Raw genomic sequence first — 25,886 nt, 5'->3', positions numbered from 1 at the left:
TTTTCAACTACTAAAGTATTGTAATTAATTTTTTGCCAAAGATGTGTTGTTTTCTTTACCTAAATAGAAGAAATATCTAAGTATTAAGAAATGAGATTTCTGGGATAAAATAATATTTTTTCTGGGTGCTGCCCCAGGACTCATAGTTTGATAAATCAGATACATAAAGGTTGTAATATTTTATTTCTGCTAAGCAAATGATCCCAGATATTTGGAGTCAGTATTAGTTTTACAAGGTTAATTTTTCTGCTTTATGTCACCCTTTCTCTATGGCTTGTAATAGTTGATTAAAGAATAAAAAATGAAATATTATAGCAATTTTATTAGAAATTTTACAGTTATGTTTCATTTAAGTTCTAAAATGAGCTTATCGTATTTTATTACTTACATAGACAATTATTATTTTAAAATCAGTCTTAAAATAAGTTTTAGTTGTAAATTACAAGAATATATCTCATATTTTTAACTTATAGTCAGGTTTAATTTATCCATTAGCAGATTGACAATATAAAATTTAAAAAGTATACTTTATGCCTATATTAAAAATGTGGCTTATCATAAATATATCATATTAAAAATTATGACTTGCAGAACTAAATAATAAATTACTATACATATGTAATAAATTAGATCTAACTAACATTAAGTAAAATTTTTCTTTCTTTTATTTTTGTTTACATTTGTACAAATGATTAAATCTAAAATTCCTAAGGTTCATCTATAAATATACTTAAATAAAACTTAAAAAGTTGTTTAATCTAATTCCTGTCTTAGATCTTAAACTCTATATGAGCAACATTCTCTAAATGATGTACGTTACTTATTTTTAATTTATTTGAGAATTATAAACACTAAATACTATGCGCACTGACTTATGATTTCTGACCATTTTGTTTAAACGATGGTGTTTGGTCAATGAAACTGTTTGCTGGTGGGGATGAATTAGGAACTGAATCTTTTATGAGATCATCTTTATCGATACTTAGTACCGGTATATTTTGCTGCCTTGTTAAATTTCTTTGGAAAAGAGGTGGTATATTCCTTTTGATAAGTCGGTAGGATGAGGTAAAGTAAATCGAAGCTTATCCCAAAACCAAGCTCACCCCATTTTAGGTATGTGCTCATTGATACATATGCTTTAAGTTCAGGATCTAAATTATCAGCCGGGCCAACATCACCGTAAAGTATGACAATTACTCTTGCTCTTCCCATACTCAACGCTTGGGGATGTGCTGTTTTGAATTCCATTTTCCCCCAAACACTTTCTAGAAAGTTAGGTGACAACACAACAATAGTTCTACGTGAATATTCAACTGACCGTGCTATTTGACTTGGTATATAATCACCTATAATCCAATCTCTATAATGTAAATGTAACTTAAATTTAGGGGTGCCATTCTCCAGCCCTGGAACCAAATGTTTTATCGCAAAATCTTCATCTCGGTGAGAATAACTTATGAAACCATCATACAGCTTATCATGATCTAGTTCATCTTCAGTAACAAGCCAAAGAAACATCTGATGTGCATAAAGCCAAACTTTTATTTCTTGATTATATCGATAGTAGAGAGCTATAAGAAGACCTACTATGAGCCCAAGAATGCTAATAATAATTATTACGCCTGCTGTAGATGTGGGACAAATTTCATTTACTGTTAATTCTGATATAGATTTTCCTCCCAAGCAAGTTACATTATTCAGATTGTCGATCTGAAATATAAAAACAATAGACAGATTAATAATCATATTTAAAAGATATTAAGACAGAAAAAATCTTGTAAATTAAGAAGTCATTTAATAAAAATCAAGTTAATCAAATGAATTATATATCGCTATAAATCTTAGTTATTTTCAAAAGATATATTTTGTGATTTTTAAATAATTTTTAAAATTATTCTTTATAAAAAAAAAACATATACTTACTAGAAGTCATCCACAAAGGACATTAAAGTTCGGTTTTTGGTGGTCAGTTTGTGACCATTTTAGGAGATAGTCAGTTTAACACTAGTAAAATGCATTCTACGTTTTACTAATGTAAAATCATTTTACATTTATATAACTTCCTATGCGTGCACTGACTTATGATTTCTGCTGATTTTGGCTAACCATTTTGTATAATTGATTGTGTACTCGATAAAAATGTTTACCGGTGGGGATAAATTAGGATCTCAACCTTTTATGAAATCATCTTTATACTTTAAACCGGTGTATTTTGCTGCCTTGTTAAATTTCTTTGGAAAAGAGATATTTCTAGGCAGTGTATGTTTCTATTTGAACTCTCCATATGTGCCATAGGCTTGGGGTTCATGTCTAAGCCAGCTATAAATTTTGAAAAACTGTACCTATAAAGCAGCTTGTCGTGATTGACTGACTTGACTGATAACTGATTTATCAATGCCCAACGAAAACTAGTGAAGATAAATTAATGAAAAATTGTATTCAAGTTTTTTTTATACTGTGTAAGTGCACATTAAGAAAGGATTTTTTTAAATTCTGGGTTTAAAGGGTTAAAATGGAGTACAATGAAATTTTTACTATTTTTTTAATTTCTCAGTAACAAATGAAGATATCAACTTGAGTTTTGGCACGTGAACTTGTGTGTGTATAATAATCTTCATGTGAATATCTAAAAACCAATTTTTAGATTTTTTGCAAAGGGATGAAGAAAGTTAAAAAATTTTGAAAAATGATTCCAAATTTTTCCCATTTCTGATTAGACAATATATTAGGTAGATTTGGGCTTGCAATTATTCTTCAGATAATTTCTAAAGATCATTTTTGGTGTTTTTTTTATTTTCGATTTTTTAAGGGATTTGTTCGTGTACTATTGGTAGCTCAACCAATAGCCACGGTTACTGTAGTGCGACCCAGCTGGCTGCACCTGCCTCCAGTTACTTGGCCAAAAAACACATAAGAAAAATAAGAAACAAAATATGATAACCTCCTAGTGGTGTTTGTAGGGTAATACTAAGAACCAGACTAAATATGGATGGATATAACTACTATTTTTAAGATGAAGGCTGACTATTTTGAAACCCACACTCTTCAAATCGCTCAGAGTTTTGGGTCCTGTACTGACTAAACTGTGCTTTGAAGAAATTTACCAACCATATAATGATATTTTTTTGAAAAAACTGAACGAGGTTTAAGTTTTATTTATCAGTATTATTCTCGCAAGCATGAGGATATCGAAGCACATTGGGGGTCCTGGCTAGACGATTGGGTAAGAAAAGTGAGCCCTGACCAGCTAGTTTTTTTTTTTTACAAAATCTTATTCCAACTTATACTCGTGAGTAAATAATTGCAGTTAATTTATTCAGCCCAGTAAAAATGATGGTGTCTTTTCTTAATTTGAAGTTTTAGTCCAGTACCTTTGATTTCCTACATTAACTAATGTAAGAATTCAATTTTTATTTTAAGTACATTTTCATGAAATTCAGTAAATTTCAATATACTGTTATAAAATATTTTTCCAGACTAAAGGAAATATTTATTAAATATAAGGGTTCATTATGAATTTGTGTAATTTTTAATTACTGATACGGTGATACGATCCCAAATCTATTGCTTCTTAATGTTTAGAGACTATAACTGACTCTACTTCATTTTATAATGGTTATTTTTTTATTTGACTTTTTTCTGGGTGAAAAACGCTTCGGCATTATCGTCACCTGAATTTTATACTGATGAGTCGATTCTGTTCTCATATGCAATATTTTGATCAAGTTTTATGTAAATCAGATCAAACTATGAAAAAACATCCCCTGTTACCATCTTTCTCTATTTCATCACATTCTGTTTTCAAATAAAGTTTTGTTTTTATTAAGTATTTTTAGTAACTGTAATTATTGTGATAGTTTCAGGAAAGACTTCTTACATTTCTGGCCTCAGAAAATATCCATTATAATTTTTTTTTGTGTAAATTTACCTTAATGTTTGGTTTTGAAGTAGCTGAATGATACATATTCAATATCCAGTGTTTATTTTCAGAAGTTTTGTGACAAATCTGTGTCGATTACCACCGACAGTACGATTAAGAAATTTATTCCCTCTTGGTTATATCAGTCAAGAAATGTCAAGGCTAATACACCCTTTGTTTTCCTCATTCATTGATCAGGGAAAGTCATCATACAAAATTATTGTACCGATAATGTTCAATAAAAATTATGTATATGTGAAATTTTGAAATCTAATGAATGAGATGACCTTCATATTTCATCAGTAATGATTTGTCTAACCTTACAAAATTTCAGTGTTGATTTCTTGCTTCAGTTCTTTAATACAAGAAAAGATCATTCAAAACAATCTCTTTTCAGTCTGATAAATTTCAGTGTAGCTTTATTGAATATGTTTTATTAATTCTCACATTTTATTTATAAATATTCTTATCACCATATACTTTACCTATATAAATTTTTATAGTGTGAATTTTTCTTACGTTAAAATTTAATTACAATTCATGTTTGGCCAAATTTTTTTATATTTTCAATAAATATTAAAATTATATTGTATTGTATAAAATATTATATTGTTGAGCTAAACGGGAAGTAATTGAATTATCTCATTGGTGGAAGCATAACCAACAAGTGTAAATGTTATTTTCTTTCTAAACAGCTTTCATTTTATACAAAATTTCTAATTTCTCTCAACTTAATTGCTTTTAATTATTCAAAATTTAATTTTATGATTCTCACATTGCCTTTTATTCGGAGTGAAGACAAGTAATTTGTTTTTCTTAGACAACTTTTTTTCTTAACTTTTTTAGAAACGTAGTTTTATACCATTTTTTTTTTTGTCTTCAGTCATTTGACTGGTTTTATGCGGCTCTCCAATATTCCCTATCTAGTGCTAGTCGTTTCATTTCAGTATACCCCCTACATCCTACATCCCTAACAATTTGTTTTACATATTCCAAACGTGGCCTGCCTACACAATTTTTTCCTTCTACCTGTCCTTCCAATATTAAAGCGATTATTCCAGGATGCCTTAGTATGTGGCCTATGAGTCTGTCTCTTCTTTTAACTATATTTTTCCAAATGCTTCTTTCTTCAACTATTTGCCGCAATACCTCTTCATTTGTCACTTTAAACACCCATCTGATTTTTAACATTCTCCTATAGCACCGCATTTCAAAAGCTTCTAATCTTTTCTTCTTAATACTCCGATTGTCCAAGCTTCACTTCCATATAAAGCGACACTCCAAACATACACTTTGAAAAATTTTTTCCTGACATTTAAATTAATTTTTGATGTTAACAAATTATATTTCTGACTGAAGGCTCGTTTCGCTTGTGCTATTTCGCCTTTTATATCGCTCCTGCTTCGTCCATCTTTAGTAATTCTCCTTCCCAAATAACAAAATTCTTCTACCTCCATAATCTTTTCTCCTCCTATTTTCACATTCATTGGTACATCTTTGTTATTTCTAATACATTTCATTACGTTTGTTTTGTATTTGTTTATTTTCACGCAATAGTTGTTGCGTAGGACTTCATCTATGCCGTACATTGTTTCTTCTAGATCCTTTTTACTCTCGGCTAGAATTACTATATCATCAGCAAATCGCAGCATCTTTATCTTTTCACCTTGTACTGTTACTCTGAATCTAAATTGTTCTTTAACATCATGAACTGCTAGTTCCATGTAAAGATTAAAAAGTAACGGGGACAGGGAACATCCTTTCGGACTCCCTTTCTTATTACGGCTTCTTTCTTATGTTCTTCAATTGTTACTGTTGCTGTTTGGTTCCTGTACATGCTAGCAATTGTTCTTCTATCCCTGTATTTGAACCATAATTTTTTTAAAATGCTGAACATTTTATTCCAGTCTACGTTATTGCATGCTTTTTCTAGGTCTATAAACGCCAAGTATGTTGGTTTGTTTTTCTTTAATCTTTCTTCTACTATTAATCTGAGGCCTAAAATTGCTTCCCTTGTCCCTATACTTTTCCTTAAACCAAATTGGTCTTCTCCTAACCCTTCTTCCACTCTCCTCTCAATTCTTCTGTATAGAATTCTAGTTAAGATTTTTGATGCATGACTAGGTAAACTAATTAGTTAAACTGTATTCTGTATTCTTCACATTTATCTGCCCCTGCTTTCTTTGGTATCATGACTATAACGCTTTTTTTGATGTCTGACGGAACTTTTTCATAAATATTACACACCAGCTTGTATAATCTATCAATCGCTTCCTCACCTGCACTGCGCAGTAATTCTACAGGTATTCCGTTTATTCCAGGAGCCTTTCTGCCATTTAAATCTTTTAATGCTCTCTTAAATTCAGATCTCAGTATTGTTTCTCCCATTTCATCCTCCTCAACTTCCTCTTCTTCCTTTATAACATCAATTTTAGTACAATTTGTCTAATTACTGTATTTTATAGTCAACAAGTGTGAAAATCATTAAATAAAATATTTATTATTAAATGTGCAATCATTATGGCTATACTTAAAATAATTTATTCTGATACGTACTGTTATATTAGGCGATAAGCCGGTCAAAGTTATTTGTGAAATGTTATTTGAGGGAAGTGATAAAGTCGTGATATACTTGAAACCTTCATCTAATTCTAGTGGCAGTGATGATAAATAATTTTTTGCTAAATATAGCTCAGTATGATTAACATTTTTATATGATTTAGTGTACAATTGTAATATTCCAAGAAGAAAGTTTCGAGGGGAAAGTTTTTATCCTTAGTTCAGTGCAATCGATAATCAATCCTTCCTCTTGCGGGCGGTAGAAACATTTCCATTCTTTTGGACATTTAGTACTAGATTCGTTTATTATTTTGACTTAATTCACATGTTAGAAGTTTTGATGGCACCATATTCCAGTACAAACCTTCTAATTGCTTTGGTCCAGAACAAATTATTTAATTATAAATTAATTATAACTGTATTCTGTATTCTTCACATTTATCTGCCCCTGCTTTCTTTGGTATCATGACTATAAAGCTTTTTTTGATGTCTGACAGAACTTTTTCATAAATATTACATTTATTTGATTATTTGAAATGATATCAATCAAATAATAAGCTTCTGGTGTTAGAGTTCCCTCAAAAAACTTTTTAAGGTGATAATTTCTACTGTCACATAATAATGGATTTCCAATCAGATTAATTCTAGCACTATGATTTTCTAATGTTTTGTAATGGTGTGAAGTTGATGAATTCGATTCATATTGTGCAAGTGCCAGTGCCAGTAATTCCATCGGCTGAAGATCAATCACTGAAATATTGTTGTATGATAAATCAACTGTTACATAATTCATTGAGCGAAAATGAAGATCATTAGCCTAAAAAAAATTATAATTTAACGTAAATATGTTAATTTATAACAAAATAGTTTATTAATATTAAAATATGACATAGAAAGACGTTCAGTCAGAGAAATATATTTATAATAGTAGTGACAACCACAACCTTATGAACCACCAGATGGTAATTAACACAAGACTGTTAAATTGGAGCCATGAGAAAGCAAATAATGCCTTCTACAACACAGGAAGTATTTCAGTTCTCAAATCATCTTCATTAAATAGTACTGATGTTATAACAAGTTACTAATGTTTTATTCTTAACTATATACATTTTATAATATTTGGCTAAGAACACATTATCCTGGTACGATAAGCGCTAATTACATTTTAAAGTGAGTTGTTGTTTTATTGAATAGTATTAAAATTGATAAATCGCTATTTAAATAAAAGATATTTACCAAAGCTATATTGCTTTCCCCACATCAACAACCAACTCTATGATCTTTTAAGGAAAAATAATACTTTTTATATTGCGCCTACTTGTGTGCTCACAGTTTATTGTTTTATCTAATTATCTATAAAGGATTATTTCTGTCGCTTAATTAGTAATGTCAATATTGCATTCAGTGTATATCTATTTTATTGCCAACTCTAATAAAAAATTCACTAGGTGATTCATAACTATCTCTGCTCATCTGTCATACCCTTATTCTTTAGCATTTTGATTTTATATTTTCTGTATACGCAGTTTATTGTTTAATCTGTTCTAAAAATTTTAAGTATTAAGTTTGTTTTATCTTTTGTAATACTTATTTAAACATTGACATCTGGATAATTTATCTTTTAATTTAATTCACTTTCTTAGTTAAAAAAAGAAGTAGGGTTATGTTTTTAACTGACCAAGGCTTAGCTTTACAGAAATTTAATAGTCTTAGCAGTATTTTTGGCATATTCAATTCCTTTATTCAGTTTATTGATAATGAAAACATCATTAATGTTATTTTTTTTTATGGATATAGGCCTTTATTTATTTATAGAACTAGAATCTTTTTCGTTAATTAAATCATTAAAACAACTAAAATCTATCTTTACATTGTAACTTATTTTTCTGTTTACTGTTTAGAACTATCGTATGGTCTAAATGCTCTGGTTGTAATTTAAAACAAGGTTATCTTATCTCTTTTAAACAAATAGTCTGCAAATGATCTTAAACTTATGTTGGCCTCAAAGTAATATTAACTTGTGATTTTTATCCCTGACTATTCTGTAGGATTTTATACTTATTTATTTTATTATTGTTATTTGGTAAATTTATATTCCTGTCACCGGATAAGATAAATTTTTTTTTAAGGCTGAGTAATAATGATTACAATTAAAAAACAAGAATTATTTTGACAATCGATTCAATCTGTAAAGCGGTTGAGACAGAAAAAATATGAAAAATAAACTGCAGTTTTTTAATCTTATTACCTAACTCAGAAGATTTAAATTTTCTTCGATCTAAACTAAGGTTCTCCTCATAAAACTGTTATATTCAGTTTCTGTACTTAATGAATATAATTTTTTATCTGGATGGTGAGCTTCATTCAAATATTCATATTTCCAATAAAACAATTTTTTGATGTTCTTTTGTTAGAATAAAAAATGAAAAATCAAACGTTTTTCTTAGATTTTTTGAATCAAACAAATTGAACTTGGAATTTTCCTTAAGTTATATTGATTTTGATTCACCTTGTTTCTGAGTTGTCTACTACCTTCAGTTTCACTGTTACTATTCACTAACTAAATCATCAGTTTTATTTAAAAATTGGTCTCTTTTGTCATATGCTCTTTATGCATTTTTGTTTCATACCCTTTTTAGTTAATGAAAGATTTTGACTGAGAAGCCCAAAATATACCCTAGTAACCCGGTAATATTCTAATCTATAGTGGCCATAATAAACACCATATTAGGGAAACTGTTTAAACATTGGTCATAGGACTTTTCTCTAGTCTTTACCTTCTTTTATTCTGCTGGACTAAGTTGTCTGTTTTTAAACTGATTATGCATCTGATGTAAACAGGTGCATCTCTACTTTTTACTACTTGATTATTTTAATATCTGATTTAGGCATCTTCTGAAATATTCTTTTTGTTGAAGATATCTTTTGTTAGTTGATAGGCTTATTTTAATATTCTCATTCGCGCTTGATTGGCTTTTTTTATCTAAACCATTAATTTGGGTTATTTCTCCCATATATTTAAATTTGTTAAATTTACCAAATTTAACATTTGGTAAATGTTTTTAGCCGTAGTCTGCGATTAATTAGATTCTAATTTGAAGTCCTTTTGAAAGGATTTTGTATGTCATAGGTAAGAGGTTAATCCTTTTGTAGTTATTTACTTCTGTATCATTTTCATATTTGTGTAGTGGATGTATTAATGGAAGTTTTTTCATTGCTGTTTGCATGATTCTTTTGTAATTCTGCTGCAATCAAGCCATCACCTGTTACCTTGTTTATTTTCTTGATGAGTTTGTCTATTTTTATTTCCTTATGTGTTTTTGATTTGTCAGTTCATATTGCTGAATTTTGGAATTGAAATCTTACCTTAGGTTCCTCGTAGTTTAATAGTTTTTCAAAGTACTTGCTAGAATTTTGTTGCTGTCTTTAGCATTTTTAACATTTAAATTTGGATGTTAATATTTAACAAAAGAAAGGTTTTTGTGATTTTCTCATGTAAAACCTTGCACATTAAAGTCGTCTAATAATAATAATAATAATATAACAGTCGCTGATCTGTTAATGTGTGTTGTAAGTCAATTAGAGTTGCAATTTATTTTAATTTTATAAATTATACAAATAATCATAAACATATTTAATTTGTAGCATTCATATTTTGTTTTGTATTACAGGATTTAGTACAACTGAAAGAGGAACCGCTAGATGTTATTAATGGTGATATTGAAAAAGATCCTTTAGCAATTGAAGAGACCAACTTGGTTAAATTAGAAAATTTTAAAGTTGAAAATGAAAGTGTCACCTTAAAAAAGGTAAAAACTAATTCAGTTTTTAAAAGAATAGTATAATATTGTGAATAAACTTACTTCTCAGATGGCTCAGCAGCTCAATATAAAAATCGTAAAAATTTTGTGAATTTAATGTATGATGAGGATGACTTTGGTCCAGGGGCAGAATGACATTCGTTTGCCACATCACATTAAAAAGTGCATTTGTTGGTTTTGGTGATAGTCTTAAAAGAAAAGATTAACATCAAAAGCAAGTTTACAACGCCCATAGCAAGATCAAGTAACAACAGTCACTCGGCTTTATTATTAGGCTTGGTCAAATATTAAAAATATGAATTTCATATTTGTTTCAAATGAAAAGTATTTAGCAAAACGATGGCAATCTAAGGTACTCAGAAGTTGCGTGCTTTTTTACCAGTCAGGAAAGGATATTTTAAAACAAAAATTATTTCCAGAAATGAAGAATATGAACAACTTAAAGTTTTGCACGAAAGAGAAGTTGGTTTTCCTCAAATTTATGATATAAAAGTTTTTGTCTTGTGCATTATAATGGTGCTTTGTGGTTAGTTTGTGTATTATCTAGAAAAGAATCAACAGAAGAAGCGGAAGTAAGTTTTCCTCACTTTCAAGGTCCATCTCCTTTTTATGTTTTTCCAGCACACAGTGATATTCTAATATTACCTCGACAGGAAATACTAACAGAAGTTAATCCGTAATCTGTTTCTGGACATAGATACACATTATCTGAAAAGGAAATTACTTGGGCAAATGAAAAACTTCATTTGGTATTTCAAATAACCAAATAAACACTTTTAAAATTTAACTCGATACTAGAATGTTCTTGGTATAATTTTTAAGTAGCAATAATTAAAAGCCAATGAAAATATCAGATTACATTTATTAAATCATTATAAAAAATTTAATTATTTAGAAGCATTACTTTGAAAAATTAATTGGTACGTTACCATTCTCTCTTTTTCTGATTAGGTTCTGGAATCGCTGCAAGATATTTCTTCAGATGATGATATATATGAATATAAATGGAGTTTAGTCTTGTACAGTCTCAGGTTGACCATTCCTGAGATAGGCAGTTAATTGTAACCCAATACCAATATCCTTAATCTAGTAAAATTCAAATCTGTATAAAAGTACATATCTGTACTCCCTTTACTAGAATTTGAACCTTAGAACTTTCTTTTAAACAGATTTGAATACTAGGTCATTAATAACTGTTTTCCTTTTGCGGTTTAGTTTCAAATATAACCAGACATCTTAGGAATGGTTGACCTGAGATTGTGCATGACTAAATTTCATTTACGTTCATACATATAATCCTCTGAAGTAATACGTTACATTCCAAAGACTAATTAGAAAAAGACAGTACATTAGCGTTATTCAATACATAAGTGCTGTTGATTTATTTTATGAAACTATTGTTAAAATTAATATAAACTAAATATTATTTATTTAAAATAACTGCTACTGGAGTGAAACTGTTAATTTAAGAATTTATAAAACTTTAATTTGAAATTCTTACTGATTTGCCTTACTTTCTGTATACTGTGTAAGATTTTAAGATTGTCAAAATGTACAAATCACGAATGCCGTAACTGTAATTATTTAAAGATCTGCTTTATTATATTTTAATTATTAGTCATACAGATATTATTCATATTATTGTATCTCTTCTATTAGAAGAGATAAGTCTTGAGAATTATATTTTATACATAATTATGTTTTATACTTGTGTTTTTATGATCACTTAAAAATGTTTGAGATTTATTGTTTTATTGTTTATGTTTGAGATTGAAGATTATAAAGTAAAGTAAAATGTTAATGGCCAAATGATGAAGAGCTTGACAAACCACACAGTCAAACTCCTGGCCAGCATAGTTGTACAGTCCAAATATTCACCATGTTTTTTGTTTTTTTTTTATGTAATATTCTTTTAAACAATTGATTGTTAAACTTTTTCACCCACCACCCACATTGAGAATCAAAACGTTTCTAGCTTAAAACTTGCCATCTGTTAAAAATAATAATTGCAGTTCTCTTAAAAACAGCAACTGCAATTGTTTTTAAACGTGGCATATCCTATTTCTGAGTTGAATGTTACACTTTAAATGAGAGCAATTAAAATGGATATTTAATTGTATAGTTATATAACTATATATATATATATCATCATTCATTCTAATTTTTTCAGGAGAGCAGAAAAACCTTTGAAATTGAATTAACAGAATGTAATATAACAGTTATATCATAAATTTAATCTAAGATTTCTAATTACCTGTATTTAAGATAAATTATTTTTTTCATCTATTACTTGCTTAGAAGATTTCTTACAATTCAAAAAACATGTAGGTTATGTCAAACAATGGTGATCGGCTACATAGGGCGTTTTGAACTTGGATGTTTTAGTTATAGTTGAAAAATATGCTTTGAAAAACAGCTGTCTGCCTAGAAACTTAATTTTGCCTGCTCTTTTCTTGAACTGAAACCTAATACAAGTGTTCATGATATTATTAGGTTTATATTATAAAATGTTTTTCTGAATTATTGAAATTACTAGGAAACAAAATAATTGTAGAGATAGAATGTAAAGACGTTACTTACAACAAAACACTTTCATTTTTTTAGATAACAGTACAAAAATACATTATAAGAGATATTTAATTGGTTAATTACCATTAGGTTTACAAACTAAAAATAAACTAATGAATAACTATTGCTTCATTAGTACACTGAAAATATAAAAACATTCTTAAAAATTAAAGACAAAAAAAATATAGTAACATTACAAGAGATATTTAATTAGTTTCTTATCCTACTGACTTATACTATAACTAATCAGACTTTTATAAACAAAAAATTAAACTTTGTATTGAATTATTATAATAAGGTTTGCTAACTAAAAATAAAACTAATGAATAACTGTTGCTTCATTAGTATATTGTGAAAATATAAAAACGCTCTTAAAAGTTTAAAGTAACAGTTCTATACATTATAGTTTTACATAAATGTACAGTATAATATTATTTTATTAAAAATATTAATTTGTTGACACCTGTCTTTAAATTTTTTTAAAATTTCTTTTTACCTTAACATGTTCTATTGCGCTCCTCTTTTTCTGCATAACTGAATGAAAGACCATCATAGAAGGGCCAAAAATCTTTATCTTAACTTCTTTAAGCTCCTGGAGATTTTGATTTTTTTTTGTGTCACTCTCTCTCTCTCTCTCTCTCTGACAGAGAGGTTATCTCTCTCTTAGAGAGATCAGGTTCAAACCTACTAAACGTTAGTTGCTTTTATACGGATTTAAAAACTAAACCATGCATACTGATATGCTTTGGTGGCACCTTATTTCTCAGGAATGGTAGGCCTGAGTACATAATTACACATTGTTTACGCATCATGCTGATCCAATTGGACCATGGTGACGTTACTTTGTTGTTCATTTTATTACAACTCACACATTAAGAAAATAAAACTCATATTTGTAATAGTTAAAACTCATATTTGTAATAGTTTTTGTAAATTCCATAGATAGTAAGTTGGTATAAAAAAATGTTCAACAAGATTTTTCATTTCCTGGCATATTTCTGTCTTAATTCTTTGATTTTATTTTTTTAATTATGGTTTTTAATCCCTTTTTGTTCTTTATTTTAGTGCAAAACCATGTTATTATGCCCTTTATTTTTCACTAAACCTTTGTTATTTCACCCATTTATTTTTTAGTTCACATTTTGGTTTGAAATTATGAAATTCCACAAAAACTAATTTAAGTACTTTTATTATTATTCAGTTTAATGACGAAAATTATATAATTAACTAACTGGACGTGATGTTGACTGAAATATGTGAATATACATCTGCTGTGTATGTAGCAAATGTTATTTTAACTGACAGTGGTGTTGAAGAGGCCATTTGCCGAATTAATTCTTTGATGGGCCCAGAATATATTCATCCTCTTTTAGTGAAGAAATACTCTGCCATATGGTGTGGTTTTTAACTAAGGTGTGTACCACAGAAGTGCTAATTTGTAAGAATTAAAAAAATATCATGCAGTATGAGGTGTTTTTATTTTAATTATTATAAATTTATTATCATTGTATTATTTATATCTTATAAGATATTATATTAATTATATATTATATTAATTTTAATATATAATTATATATTATAAATAATATTTTCTTTGTTTTTTTTTATATATATATATATATATATATATATATATATATACACACACACACACACTTCATAATCTACAGGATGTCCAGACTAAAAGTATCCAAAAGTACATGTTAATAACTTTCATCTTTTTTTTTTTTACTAAACTTAGCAACTCGTCATGTTCTAATGTAGGCTAGTCAACTTCAGTGTATGTACTTTTTTTAGCTGGTCAGATGCCTAGACAATAATCTAACTCTTGCTAGGTGTTTGGGAGCATCTGCGGCATTATTAGACCAAACACCTTTAACATTTTTTGTGTTAAATCATTAAAATCTCAATATTTTCTTTGGTATAATTTATAATAAAACCCCAAGCAAAAACATCCAGAGAAGTGATATCTGAGAGTGACATCTTTCTATTTTAAGATACTTTAAGTTATAAGGAAAAATGTAACCATAACAGATTTTTAATGAGAGTACTAAAAGTTATTTCTAAAGAATCTTGAAACAAATTTTGCTTATAGGTCAATACCTTAAGCACATAACATAATTAGGGAAAAAATTAATTATTACATATTTCGTACGGTATCATTAATGGTTTTCGTAAATAATCAATGAAAATGATAGCTAAATTTAGTGCATCCTAACCTTAACCCACCGGGTTGGTCTAGTGGTGAACGCGTCTTCCCAAATCAGCTGATTTGGAAGCCAAGAGTTCCAGCGTTCAAGTCCTAGTAAAGCCAGCTATTTTTACACGGATTTGAATACTAGATCGTGGATACCGGTGTTCTTTGGTGGTTGGGTTTCAATTAACCACACATCTCAGGAATGGTCGAACTGAGAATGTACAAGACTATATTTCATTTACACTCATACATATCATCCTCATTCATCCTCTAAAGTATTATCTAAACAGTAGTTACTGGTGGCTAAACAGGAAAAAGAAAGAAAGTGGCCATGCAGTTGGACTTCCTCGTCTGATCGAATATCTGGAAAAGTGTTTTCCAGGAACATAACTGCATAACTGAATGGAAGATCATCATAGAAGGGCCAAAAATCTTTATAAAACTTTTTTAAGCTCTTGCAGATTTTGATTTTTTTTTTGTGTCGCTCTCTCTCTCTCTCTCTCTCTGAGAGAGAGGTTATCTCTCTCTTAGAGAGATCAGGTTCAAACCTACTAAACGTTAGTTGCTTTTTTACGGAACACAAATGGTGAGTAGATGGTTATGTTAATATTGGCAATGTTTAACATTGTCTTTGAAATTATGTTTTAAATTATATTAAAAATTACTATGTAAAGGCAATCATTATTTCAAAAAAATGTTTTTCAATGTTTATTCATTGTAATGAAATGTTTTTAAATGAAATTCTTTTCTTGAAGATGCTTTTACAGATAAGATATTGCACAGGAAGATACAACTCTGAATGAGTTACAACTCTGAATGTACTATATTGTTTGTTTTGAAGAAGCCACTGTAGTTATAATTTCAAGTCATAAGAGTTCTTGAGAAAATTGTTGAATTTTTGATAAAGCTATTTTCATCCTAATCTGGATGAAATTATAAAGCTAATCTGTCTTAAAATCTTTTATTTTGATGTTCCTGATAAATTTTGTAATTAGTCATTCAATTAGGGTGGTTCAGTGTATAAATGTGTGAATCCTATTGTCAATGCAAATAAGATGTGAACTAATAAATAAAAAAAAAAGTGCAGATTCAATAGCTAAGGGTGTCATTACATATTGATTCAGTTTTGTTTCTGATAAGCTAGAGTACATTTCAAAAGTTAGAAACATATCTTATTGCTATTTTATTTTAGTCCTTTTATTGCTATTACCTTGCTTACGTTACTACTTGCTTTATTATCTTGCTATTTATTGCTTACTTTATTGCTGTTATCTAGTTTTCTTGAAAGATTAGTTTTCTGAAAGATTTCATCAGAAATTACTTCTGTGGGGAAATATTTAATAATTTGAGATTTTACATTTTTTTAACTAGCTTATTTGGTTTTCCTTTTTTAAAAAAAAGTTAAATATTTGTTTCATTAATTTATTTTCATCCATTCCAGTCAAGTGACCATAAAATTAGTTCTTTTTCTAATTGTATGACTTTTCAAAATTTTGGTAAAATTCTTCAGATTTGCTTAATTTAGCAGTATTATTTTGAGTTTTGGCCGTAAAGTTACAATTATTAGATTTCCCTAAGAAATTTTGTAAGATGAAAGCCACTTTGATTTTTTGTGTTCTGGCTTTTATTTTTTTCAAAAAATGTTCAGCATAATTATTTTGCTTTAAATTTTTAACTCTTGATTGATTCTTATTCTGAAATTTTCACTTTTTGGATTCTACTTTTATTATTGGAATCCATTATATAAAATTTGTAGCCTAATTTTGTTTGCACATTTTTCTAGTTCTTGATTTTAATTTTCTCTATCTAAAGTCTTTTACCAAAGTTATCAGATCATCAGCTAATGGTAAAACATTTACATTTAAATATTAAGATGTTAACCCCCTCCCCCCATTTTTATTAAGTATTTTTATTTTCCTATTATATTCTGCAATTAATTTTTCCAGAGCACAATCGAGTAATATTGTAAGACCATCCTCTTGTCTCATTGTAGTTTTTATTTAAAAGGTTATTTTGATGGGTTACCATACTTTAACTTCTACTGCTATAGCGCTAGACAGGGTAGTAAAAAGCAACAAGAACACATGAAATAGATTTACATTATCAAATAAAATATAATACTGCTTACTAAGAAGTTAAACATCTTTACAACTTATATTGCCAATGTCTATCTACGTTTTAACCATTACTTTAATCTGGCATTATAGTATTAGTTAACCCATTATAGCACATTAACGTAACTGTAACATAATAAATAATAATTATTATAATCGCCAATCAGCTGTCACTGATCACCGATTACAAATCCTGTTAATTGGATACACAATATAATACTGCCTATTACGCTGTACATCATCCCTACTGTAATCTTCACACAAATTCTTATTTAAGTCCAATATTCAATATTATATCAGTTGGGTTTAAGGAAACACTTGCTGTTATGATTACATTTACTATTTGATAATAAAATTTGATTTGTGACCTCAAAAAGCAGCAACAGCACATGTATTCTTCAGGTCTAAAGTGAAGCGTGTAATTAGAAAGGAAAGCTGGAAGGATGTACGAGTAAAGTGTTATTAGAAGTGGATTTGCAGGTTTGTTTCTAATGTTATAGAATATATATTGTTATATTAACATAATGGAAAAATTAACATTATTTGTACCTCCCTTAAGGTGGTACACAGTTACTTTGTACTAATTATAAATTGAAGGTGGGTTCAAGGATAGGATTTTTTTAAGGCAGACAGTTTTTGAAAAACAAAGTTTTAACAGTTCATTGGTGTATCTCAATTTTTACACTGCTCAAAAACGAGTGTAATGTATTTAGAATGTGTGTATATATATATATATATATATATATGTATATATGTGTGTTTGTATGTTTGTTCCAATGTAGCTGCACAACAGTTGAACCAATTTAGAAGTATGACTAAGTTGGATTCCTTATTTTACTGGGAGTGTCCTAGGCTATATATATATATATATATATGTATAAAAATTATACAATATACAAAATTGTCATCCACACTATATTATAGATTATATAACAACATTATAGATATTATAGATTGACAACATTATAAGTATACAGTTTAGTAAGAAGTCAATGCCACAATGCCAGACAGTGCTTCCATCTCATCAAATGCAAAATAGAAAATCCACTCTTAAGTTAAATTTAAAATAAGGTTACAGGTACTTCCTACACTACCCAGCAGGCAGTTATAGAACCTAGGTATTACCTAGGTTTATAGTTCACTATCTTTCGGTAGGTAATTCCCTAATTTTTTATTGTTTTTTAGCTGCCATAATTCACACCTCTATTATTTTTCTTATGTTGGCAATGCAATCTATAATTGAATTTCAAATTAACTAGGACAAAGTAGATTTGGTTTAGAAGATAGAGTGGAAAAAACTTCCTTAAATTTAATAAACCATCAACCCAAGTATGTAATAAAATTCACCTGATATTTCACTTCAGTTGCATTTATATAAGCATAGTCACCATTATGGTGTATTCATGTAACTAATAAGCCGAAACTAGATGAAAAATTAAAAATTTGATATTTTATTTTAAAGCGTTATGAACTAATTTACTGACATAAGCCTAAATTATCCAGATCACTTGCATTACAGTTTGCAACTTATCAAGATTGTTATGAATATACTAGAGCAGTATCATACCCAATATAAATCAGCTGGTCATATAATAACCATATGTTTACTAGTAGCTTTAAAGTGGTTGTCAAAAAAAATTGTCTCGTTATTTTAGATCTCGTATATCTATTACATAAAGATGAAAAGGGGTTTTGTTTGTTCGGGATAAACAAAAAACCACTTGATCAAACGCAACCAGATTTTTACCCATGTTTCTTGGGCATAACTGAGAAGGTTTTTTGATGTATTTCATTTAAAAAAATCTCTGAAGAACCAACTGATCGATTGCTTTCACATTTTCAGGATACATTCGTATTACACCAGGGAAGGTTTTAAGCCACAGACCGAGGCTCTTGCTCCCTTGAACATTAATAATTGTATTATTTTTTCACCCCCAAGGAGCGTGAAGTTGTAAATTAAAGATATTCTTTACGGAAAAAAAAAGATTAATTCTTTTACTTCATTATTATGGCAAAGAAATAAGTTATGAATTTTTCTGTCAAAAGTGTGTGTACTTTAGTTACTTTAGCTATTGTTATTCTAACCCACCGGGGGTCGGTCTAGTGGTTAACTCTTCAGCTGATTTGGAAGTAGATCTTTCTAACGTTCAAATTCTAGTAAAGGCAGTTACTGTTATACGGATTTGAATACTAGACCGTGTATACCGGTGTTCTTGTGTTTCAATTAACCACAATTCTCAGGAATGGTCGACCTGAGACTGTACAAGACTACACTTCAAACCCATCATCCATCCTGTGAAGTGTTATGGTTCCGAAGCTAAACAGAAAAAGCAAGGTTAAAAGCTACTGTTATTCTGTCTTTTTCTAGTTTCTTTTTCAGGTTTCTATATTTTTTTGTTATTTATCAGTATATAGGTCTGAATATTTGTTATTTATCAGTATTATTCTCACACTAATGAGGATAATGAACAGTGCGCATGTCCAGGGGAGCGTAGCCTTCTAGGTAGACGGGAATGGCGACCGAATTTAACTCTTTGGGTGTTCAAGGCGCCGTCCCTCTGTAACACAGGAATGGCGAGCGCTGCGGCCCTGGGAGACCCTGACTTGGGTGGAAGTTTTACCTTGGCCTTGGGGGTCCAGGTTCCGACTAGTCTTTAATAAATTACTGAATTATTTGAAAGATCTTCATATAAATTTATATGAATAAAATTAAACGTTTTTTATCCACAAATATTGCTGTTGTACAAACAGCAATTGTTAAAATCTAATTGAATTATAATAAAAAAAAAAATAAAGAACCTTAATTTTCTTCATCTTAAAATAAAATAACTTAACATTAAATGGAATAATAGTTTTTCTCGAATGATTTTTATTAATATCTCATATTGCAATATTTTATATTTATATATATTTTCATTCTTCAATTATTTTTTTAACTCTTTGCCAGTGGATTAAATATATTTTAATAATAATTTTTCCATATAAAAAGCTTAATTTGTGACTGTAGACTCGTCCGCAAAGATTCAAATATTGTATCGTTTTTATTTTTGCAAGTAGCAAAATATTAATAAAATATTAATGAACAAGTTTGTTGTTAAATAAAGAATTTTTGCTCAGAAAATGGAAACTGAGAGTTTTGTACTTCAAGATTCATAATAGCATAACAAAGACATATACCAACAATCTATAAAGAACCTCAAATGCCTTTATCAGGCATGATGGGTAAAATTGCATTTACTTGTGTAATATAAATGTTGTTATAATGATACTGCAAATTAGTAATCATGGTCTGCAATTCAATGGATATAACAAAGGTAGCCAAACATCTGAATTTATGTAGTTGTAAATTCCATTAAATTAAATAAATTATTACATGAATTTTATGCAAATCTATCATTTATTCCATTGAATGAATTATTCAATTTTTATTATTATTATTTTCTGTGAAGTAAATAACTAAGTCAAGTAACTTACTTACTTACTAAGTAAGTAAATAAGTAAAGTAACTTACTTTTGCCTTGTCAATAAAGCACATTTTATTTTATTTTTTTCAATAGCAGTGGTCTATATAAGTTATTTGTAAATCTATGCCTATTGTGTATCACCTTACACTAAAAATAGTTAAATGAAAGAAAAAATTTATCGGCTGTTATCTCAAAAATCCAAACTGAAAAAATTACTATATTACAAAAATAAAAATCTCTTAATCCAGCTTTAGATAATGAAGTAAATTTCATATTGTGTGTATTTAAAATAAAATAAACGTGCTAAACGGATGACGATTGAATGGAGGAGAGTTTTAAACAATAGTGAAACTCCATACGCAACAGACTCAGAATTTAAGAACACACAGGAGGCTTCATAAATCCTACAGAGTTGGCAGCCAATATGTAAAGTGATTAAGCTGTTTACTGCTGCAGTAAACATCAAAAAGAACTACAGATTTTTACAAGATGCAGTTTTTTTAAGATATAAATAACTATTACTAATTATATTTAATTTTTTCATTTGTAGATGGCTTGGTTAAAAGAAGAAGGATTTGGAGGTATCATGGTTTGGTCTGTAGTTACGGAAGACTTCAGAGGGTCTTGTGGAACAGGAAAATTCCCATTAATGAATGCAATAGGACAAGAATTAGATGGTTACACAGTAAAATATGATGGTCCTTAGGAAACTTCTAATCCTGTTGGTGGTGTTGGTTATACAACTAAAGATCGTAAGTTCTTTACCAAAAATAAAATAATAAATTATACTGTATACATTCTGTATAACGATAACCAATTTTTAATTTGCTAGTTTAATTTACTTACTTAATGTAAGAATTATCTTATTGTTCCAAGCTGTAGTTTTAAAATTAGTTTAACTGTGGAGTAGAATAGAAATATTATTTGATAGATTTTTTTGTGAATTTTGAGTATCCAAATAACCTTTACTTTTTGCAGCCCGGTTAAATAATTATTAAAGAAACCATATCCTCCTATTCTTATATCATATCATATCCATATCTCTATTCTTTACGTATTAAACAGCTACCTGAAAACAAATTTAACCTTTCTTTATTAAGCAAAACAGTCATCCATTCCTAAAATTGTATGCCCTGTGGAATTATCTGACTGCATTATACACCATTCACCCAGATCCCCCAATGGAGGGTTAAGTGGTGGTAATCCTTTACTTGAGTGAATAGATAATATTCCTGATATTAATTGATTTGCGATGCTACTACCTCAGATTCAAGTAGCTAGCTAAAAGTATAACTTTTAATGGATTTGAACCCCCTACATGTTACTGTTTTTTTTACTTTTTTCATAAGGATAAAGAATACAGAACTTTCTCAGGAATTGTCCGACTGAAATTGAACCGATGTAAGTGCCTAATTGTAGTTGTGCCCTAACGTAATGTACTTTTTAAGTAAATTGTATTTGAGATTTATGATAAGATGGATATTTTAAGACTTTACATACAAAAAAGTAAACAAAATAAAATATCAAATTCATCAAAATGATGTGCCATAAATTTGTACGGTTCTTCCATTTCTGTAAATTTGTATTATTTTATTTACTGAATATTTTTCTTGTTCCTTACATCTTTCCTTATTTCATTATAACTTCTTTCACCACTATAAGTCTCATCTTCTCTATACTTTCATTTTTTCCTGATTATTATTTTACTGAATTTTACGTACTAGAATGTTGCTCAACCAAATATATAATTTTCAGTTCTTTTGTTATACTTTTTTAAATTATCTATTATTGTTTTAATTTTGTGTTAAAAACAGTAAATATATCGTTCAAAAGATAATTCAATTAGTTTTAAAAAATAAAATTATAATTAAATAATAATTAAAATTATTAAACACAAATTATCATTAATCAAAAGAGATTGTTAATTATTATTATTATTATTATTATTGACATCAACAAAATGTATAAACTTGAGAAATCTATAAAAATGCTGTAGAGCTTTATCAGTATTTATTTAAAACAAATGAAAGTGAATTTTCTATTATTTGTGATAAAAAGGTACAATAAATTTGAAATTTAAGATAAAAATTACTTTCTATATTAGCTTTTTATATTCTTTACTAGCAGTAATGAATTACAGTTCTTTGAGCCACACTAAGACACGAATTGTATTTAAGTGTGGTTATTTACTTGTTTCTTTTAATTACAATTGTAGATATTATCTTAAAAGTAACTGGATGCAACACAATCTTCTCTATAAATCTCCCAAATGTAGACATACCTAAATAACATGACAGACATTCTGCTCATGACTGCATTCTACGTACCTATATAAAACACAAAAATATTCATCCTTCCAAACCGATTATTGAAATTTTCAAGACCTGTCAACACCTTCGTAAACAAATACTACAAGGCCACACAAGGGGGCCACATACCTTTTAGATAATTGCTGAGAGATGGATGGAGCAATACAATTCACAAACCTATCAAAGTATATCAATTTCCTTCAACGTTTCTATTCCCTGTTCTATAGTTGTTTAGCAAATATTATTATATTGTCTACCAGCCTGCTTCTTTCTCTTCATTTATTTACTTACAGAGAAAGAAAATTTCAGATCAGTTGAGTTATATCCTGACAAATATGTAGTGCATCATGAAACACTGAATAACAGGACCTAAAAAATTAAATTAGAAACTAGCATATTAGAATTTAGATATGAAACTTATAAATATAAAAAAGCCTATCAATCGTGATTGATACACTATAATATTTGGTACGTAACTACAATTTACAATAATATCTATTTGTATAAATTTTTTTCAACAATCAAAATTTTTGGGATCCATGGAAGCCTGGTATTGTATACCAAAAATGAGTTTAATCTATTGTTTGAAATGTTCTTTTAATCCTGTAACTTTTTAAATATTCTTCAAATGTTTTCCTACAGGTAGATCTAAAACTGCGGTTTGCTTATTTACTTTTAATTACTGAAAACTATTTTATTTTTTATATATTTTTAAGTATTGTCAACTGATGCGGTCAGTATCTACTGGATACTATGAGAATAGAATTACACGCTCGGGAACAACCACATCAAAACCAGAGTAGTAGCATTTCTGTCTTTCAAATGTCTATCATAAAGGCACATAACCTTGTAATTTAACTTTGATTAATAGTTTTCAGTGGCTTTATCAGTTGTATCAGTTAACATAGTAGGTGATCCTTACTTAACATCATTTTATTTTCAGAAATGTTTGAGATCACCCAGGAGTTACAGAACTCTTATGTTGAAAGCAATGTAATTACTATAGTAATCGGGCATAAAATTTAGTTTACATGTACAATTTTATAGGTTTTTCGTAATTGAAAAATCATTTTTGTTATTACTTTTCAAGAGTTGTACTGTAGTTTAAACTTTAAAAAACGTTTAGATAAAATAATTATATTTCTGCTAAATCCAAAAGCATATTTTATGATCCAGTAGTAACTATGTAATTTACGTGTGAGTATTGTTATTGTAATAGGCAACTTAATGTGCGTCACAAGTCACTCGCAAAATGACATAGCCGTACTCAAAAATACCTAGTATTTCACGATGGGCTTATTAGAGATTTTCCTGTGCCTTCTTCACTTAAATGAATATACTTTTGCATTTGTTTAAAAAAAATACTGGTGATGTTCAGTACTACAAATTACATTTTCACTCTGTTCACTGTGGGGACTCTGTTCACTGTTCATTGTGTATAGTGAACATCATTATTATCAGAGAAAGTTAGTCTGACAGGTGTTATCTTTATCTCAGTTGTTGCTGTATGTGCATCATAATCATAAAAAATAATGAAAAAGATAGTGTACACCAGGAAAAATATGATATAATTTCCTTTTTTAAGCTGCAAAACCAGCAAAATCTCTAAAAATTTGAATATTTTTGTTCGGTAAACTAAGAGTATAATGAATATATTTTTTCCACAGGAAATGCAGTGTCATGTGAAGAGGAAGACGATTAAATATCATACCACCGAGATAAAGCAGATTGCACTTTGTACTATATGTGTGAAGGTGAAAGAAAACATCATACGCTATTCCCATAAAATCTTTTGTTCACTCTGAAAATGTCTGTGATTGGCCAGAAAACGTAGAAGGCTGCATGCATCATACTCAAGCAACACTACCTGCTAAGAGGAGATAAAATAATTATTATTATAACATTAAGTTTTCCTATTTTTTTTACAATGAGCTCATTTTCTATTTACTTTACACTGGTACAATTGTTTGTTCGGTCTACCTTTTTTGAATTTTATTTATGATTGGCCATTATTTTATACTGTACCTAATAATTATTATCTTTAATTTATAAATACTATTAATACTTCTGTTTTAATTATGCATTTTTTTTTTAATGTTTTGTATTTTATGTCAAGTAATGTTATTTGGTTTAAAAGTTATTATGATTACTTTACTGCTTTTTTTACTGTAATTACTTTACTTATTTCTTTTTATAATAACAAATAATTGTTTCTTTATTTTTTGTTTATAAAATAATTTGTTGATTTAAAAGTGTTGATTCCTTTATTGTAATTCTTTCCCGTGTTTGTTTTTATTTGCTTAATAATTTAAAAATTATTCTTAATGTTTTTCCTTTTTTTTCTAGATATTTGGTTCTGGTTTAATAATGACAATCTGTTGCTGATTACTTTACTTGTATTCCCTATTTATATAAAAATGTTTATTTTAATTACAAAGTTTTTCTGTAAATTGACAATTGATATTTTTAGTAGATCATCTGCAAAGATTCATTGCCAACATACTTAATATTCTTGTATCGCTTTGGTATATTTAATAAATCTTTTAAATAAATTGATGGTAAATTACTGGTCATTTTTTGTTAATTTCTTTTACATATAACATTTTTATGATCATAAACTTTAAATGTGATTTATATCTTCACAATTTATTCTGATACATTTGTATATTATTTTGTATGTTATTACTAATTTTAATAATTATGGTGTCACAGATTTTTTTTGTTGAAACTATTAATATTCCATTTCAGATAAAAAAAAAAAATATATATATATGTATGTATGTATGTATGTATGTATACATACATGTAATGGTGTTTTTATATTGACATGGTTTTAACCGCTTACAATTACTTTGACATCTTTTGGTAATATTGAACAGTTATACTTAGATAATTTTTTTTAAAAGTTATTATAATAAGCAGGCCGTAATGA

General features: G+C 28.4%; 1 protein-coding gene and 1 pseudogene across 3 annotated transcripts in view; one reads left to right on the top strand and one right to left on the bottom strand.

The window, feature by feature from the left end:
- Nucleotides 1-25,675, top strand: part of LOC142334153 (putative endochitinase) — an 84,179-nt gene extending 58,504 nt beyond the window's left edge. For all 3 annotated transcript variants that reach the window (XM_075381935.1, XM_075381936.1, XM_075381934.1), the window contains exons 3-5: nt 10,153-10,290; nt 21,196-21,397; nt 24,622-25,675. In XM_075381935.1, the coding sequence (XP_075238050.1) occupies nt 10,153-10,290; nt 21,196-21,351 (294 nt within the window). In that variant the 3' untranslated portion in view covers nt 21,352-21,397; nt 24,622-25,675. The remainder of the gene's footprint in view (nt 1-10,152; nt 10,291-21,195; nt 21,398-24,621) is intronic.
- LOC142333985 (protein toll-like) lies at nt 858-9,708 on the bottom strand (annotated as a pseudogene).
- Nucleotides 25,676-25,886: the final 211 nt, after the last annotated feature.

Source organism: Lycorma delicatula, chromosome 13 (assembly GCF_047948215.1).
Source record: "Lycorma delicatula isolate Av1 chromosome 13, ASM4794821v1, whole genome shotgun sequence".
Lineage (NCBI taxonomy): Eukaryota > Metazoa > Arthropoda > Insecta > Hemiptera > Fulgoridae > Lycorma > Lycorma delicatula.
This window is presented reverse-complemented; position numbering and strand designations above follow the sequence as displayed.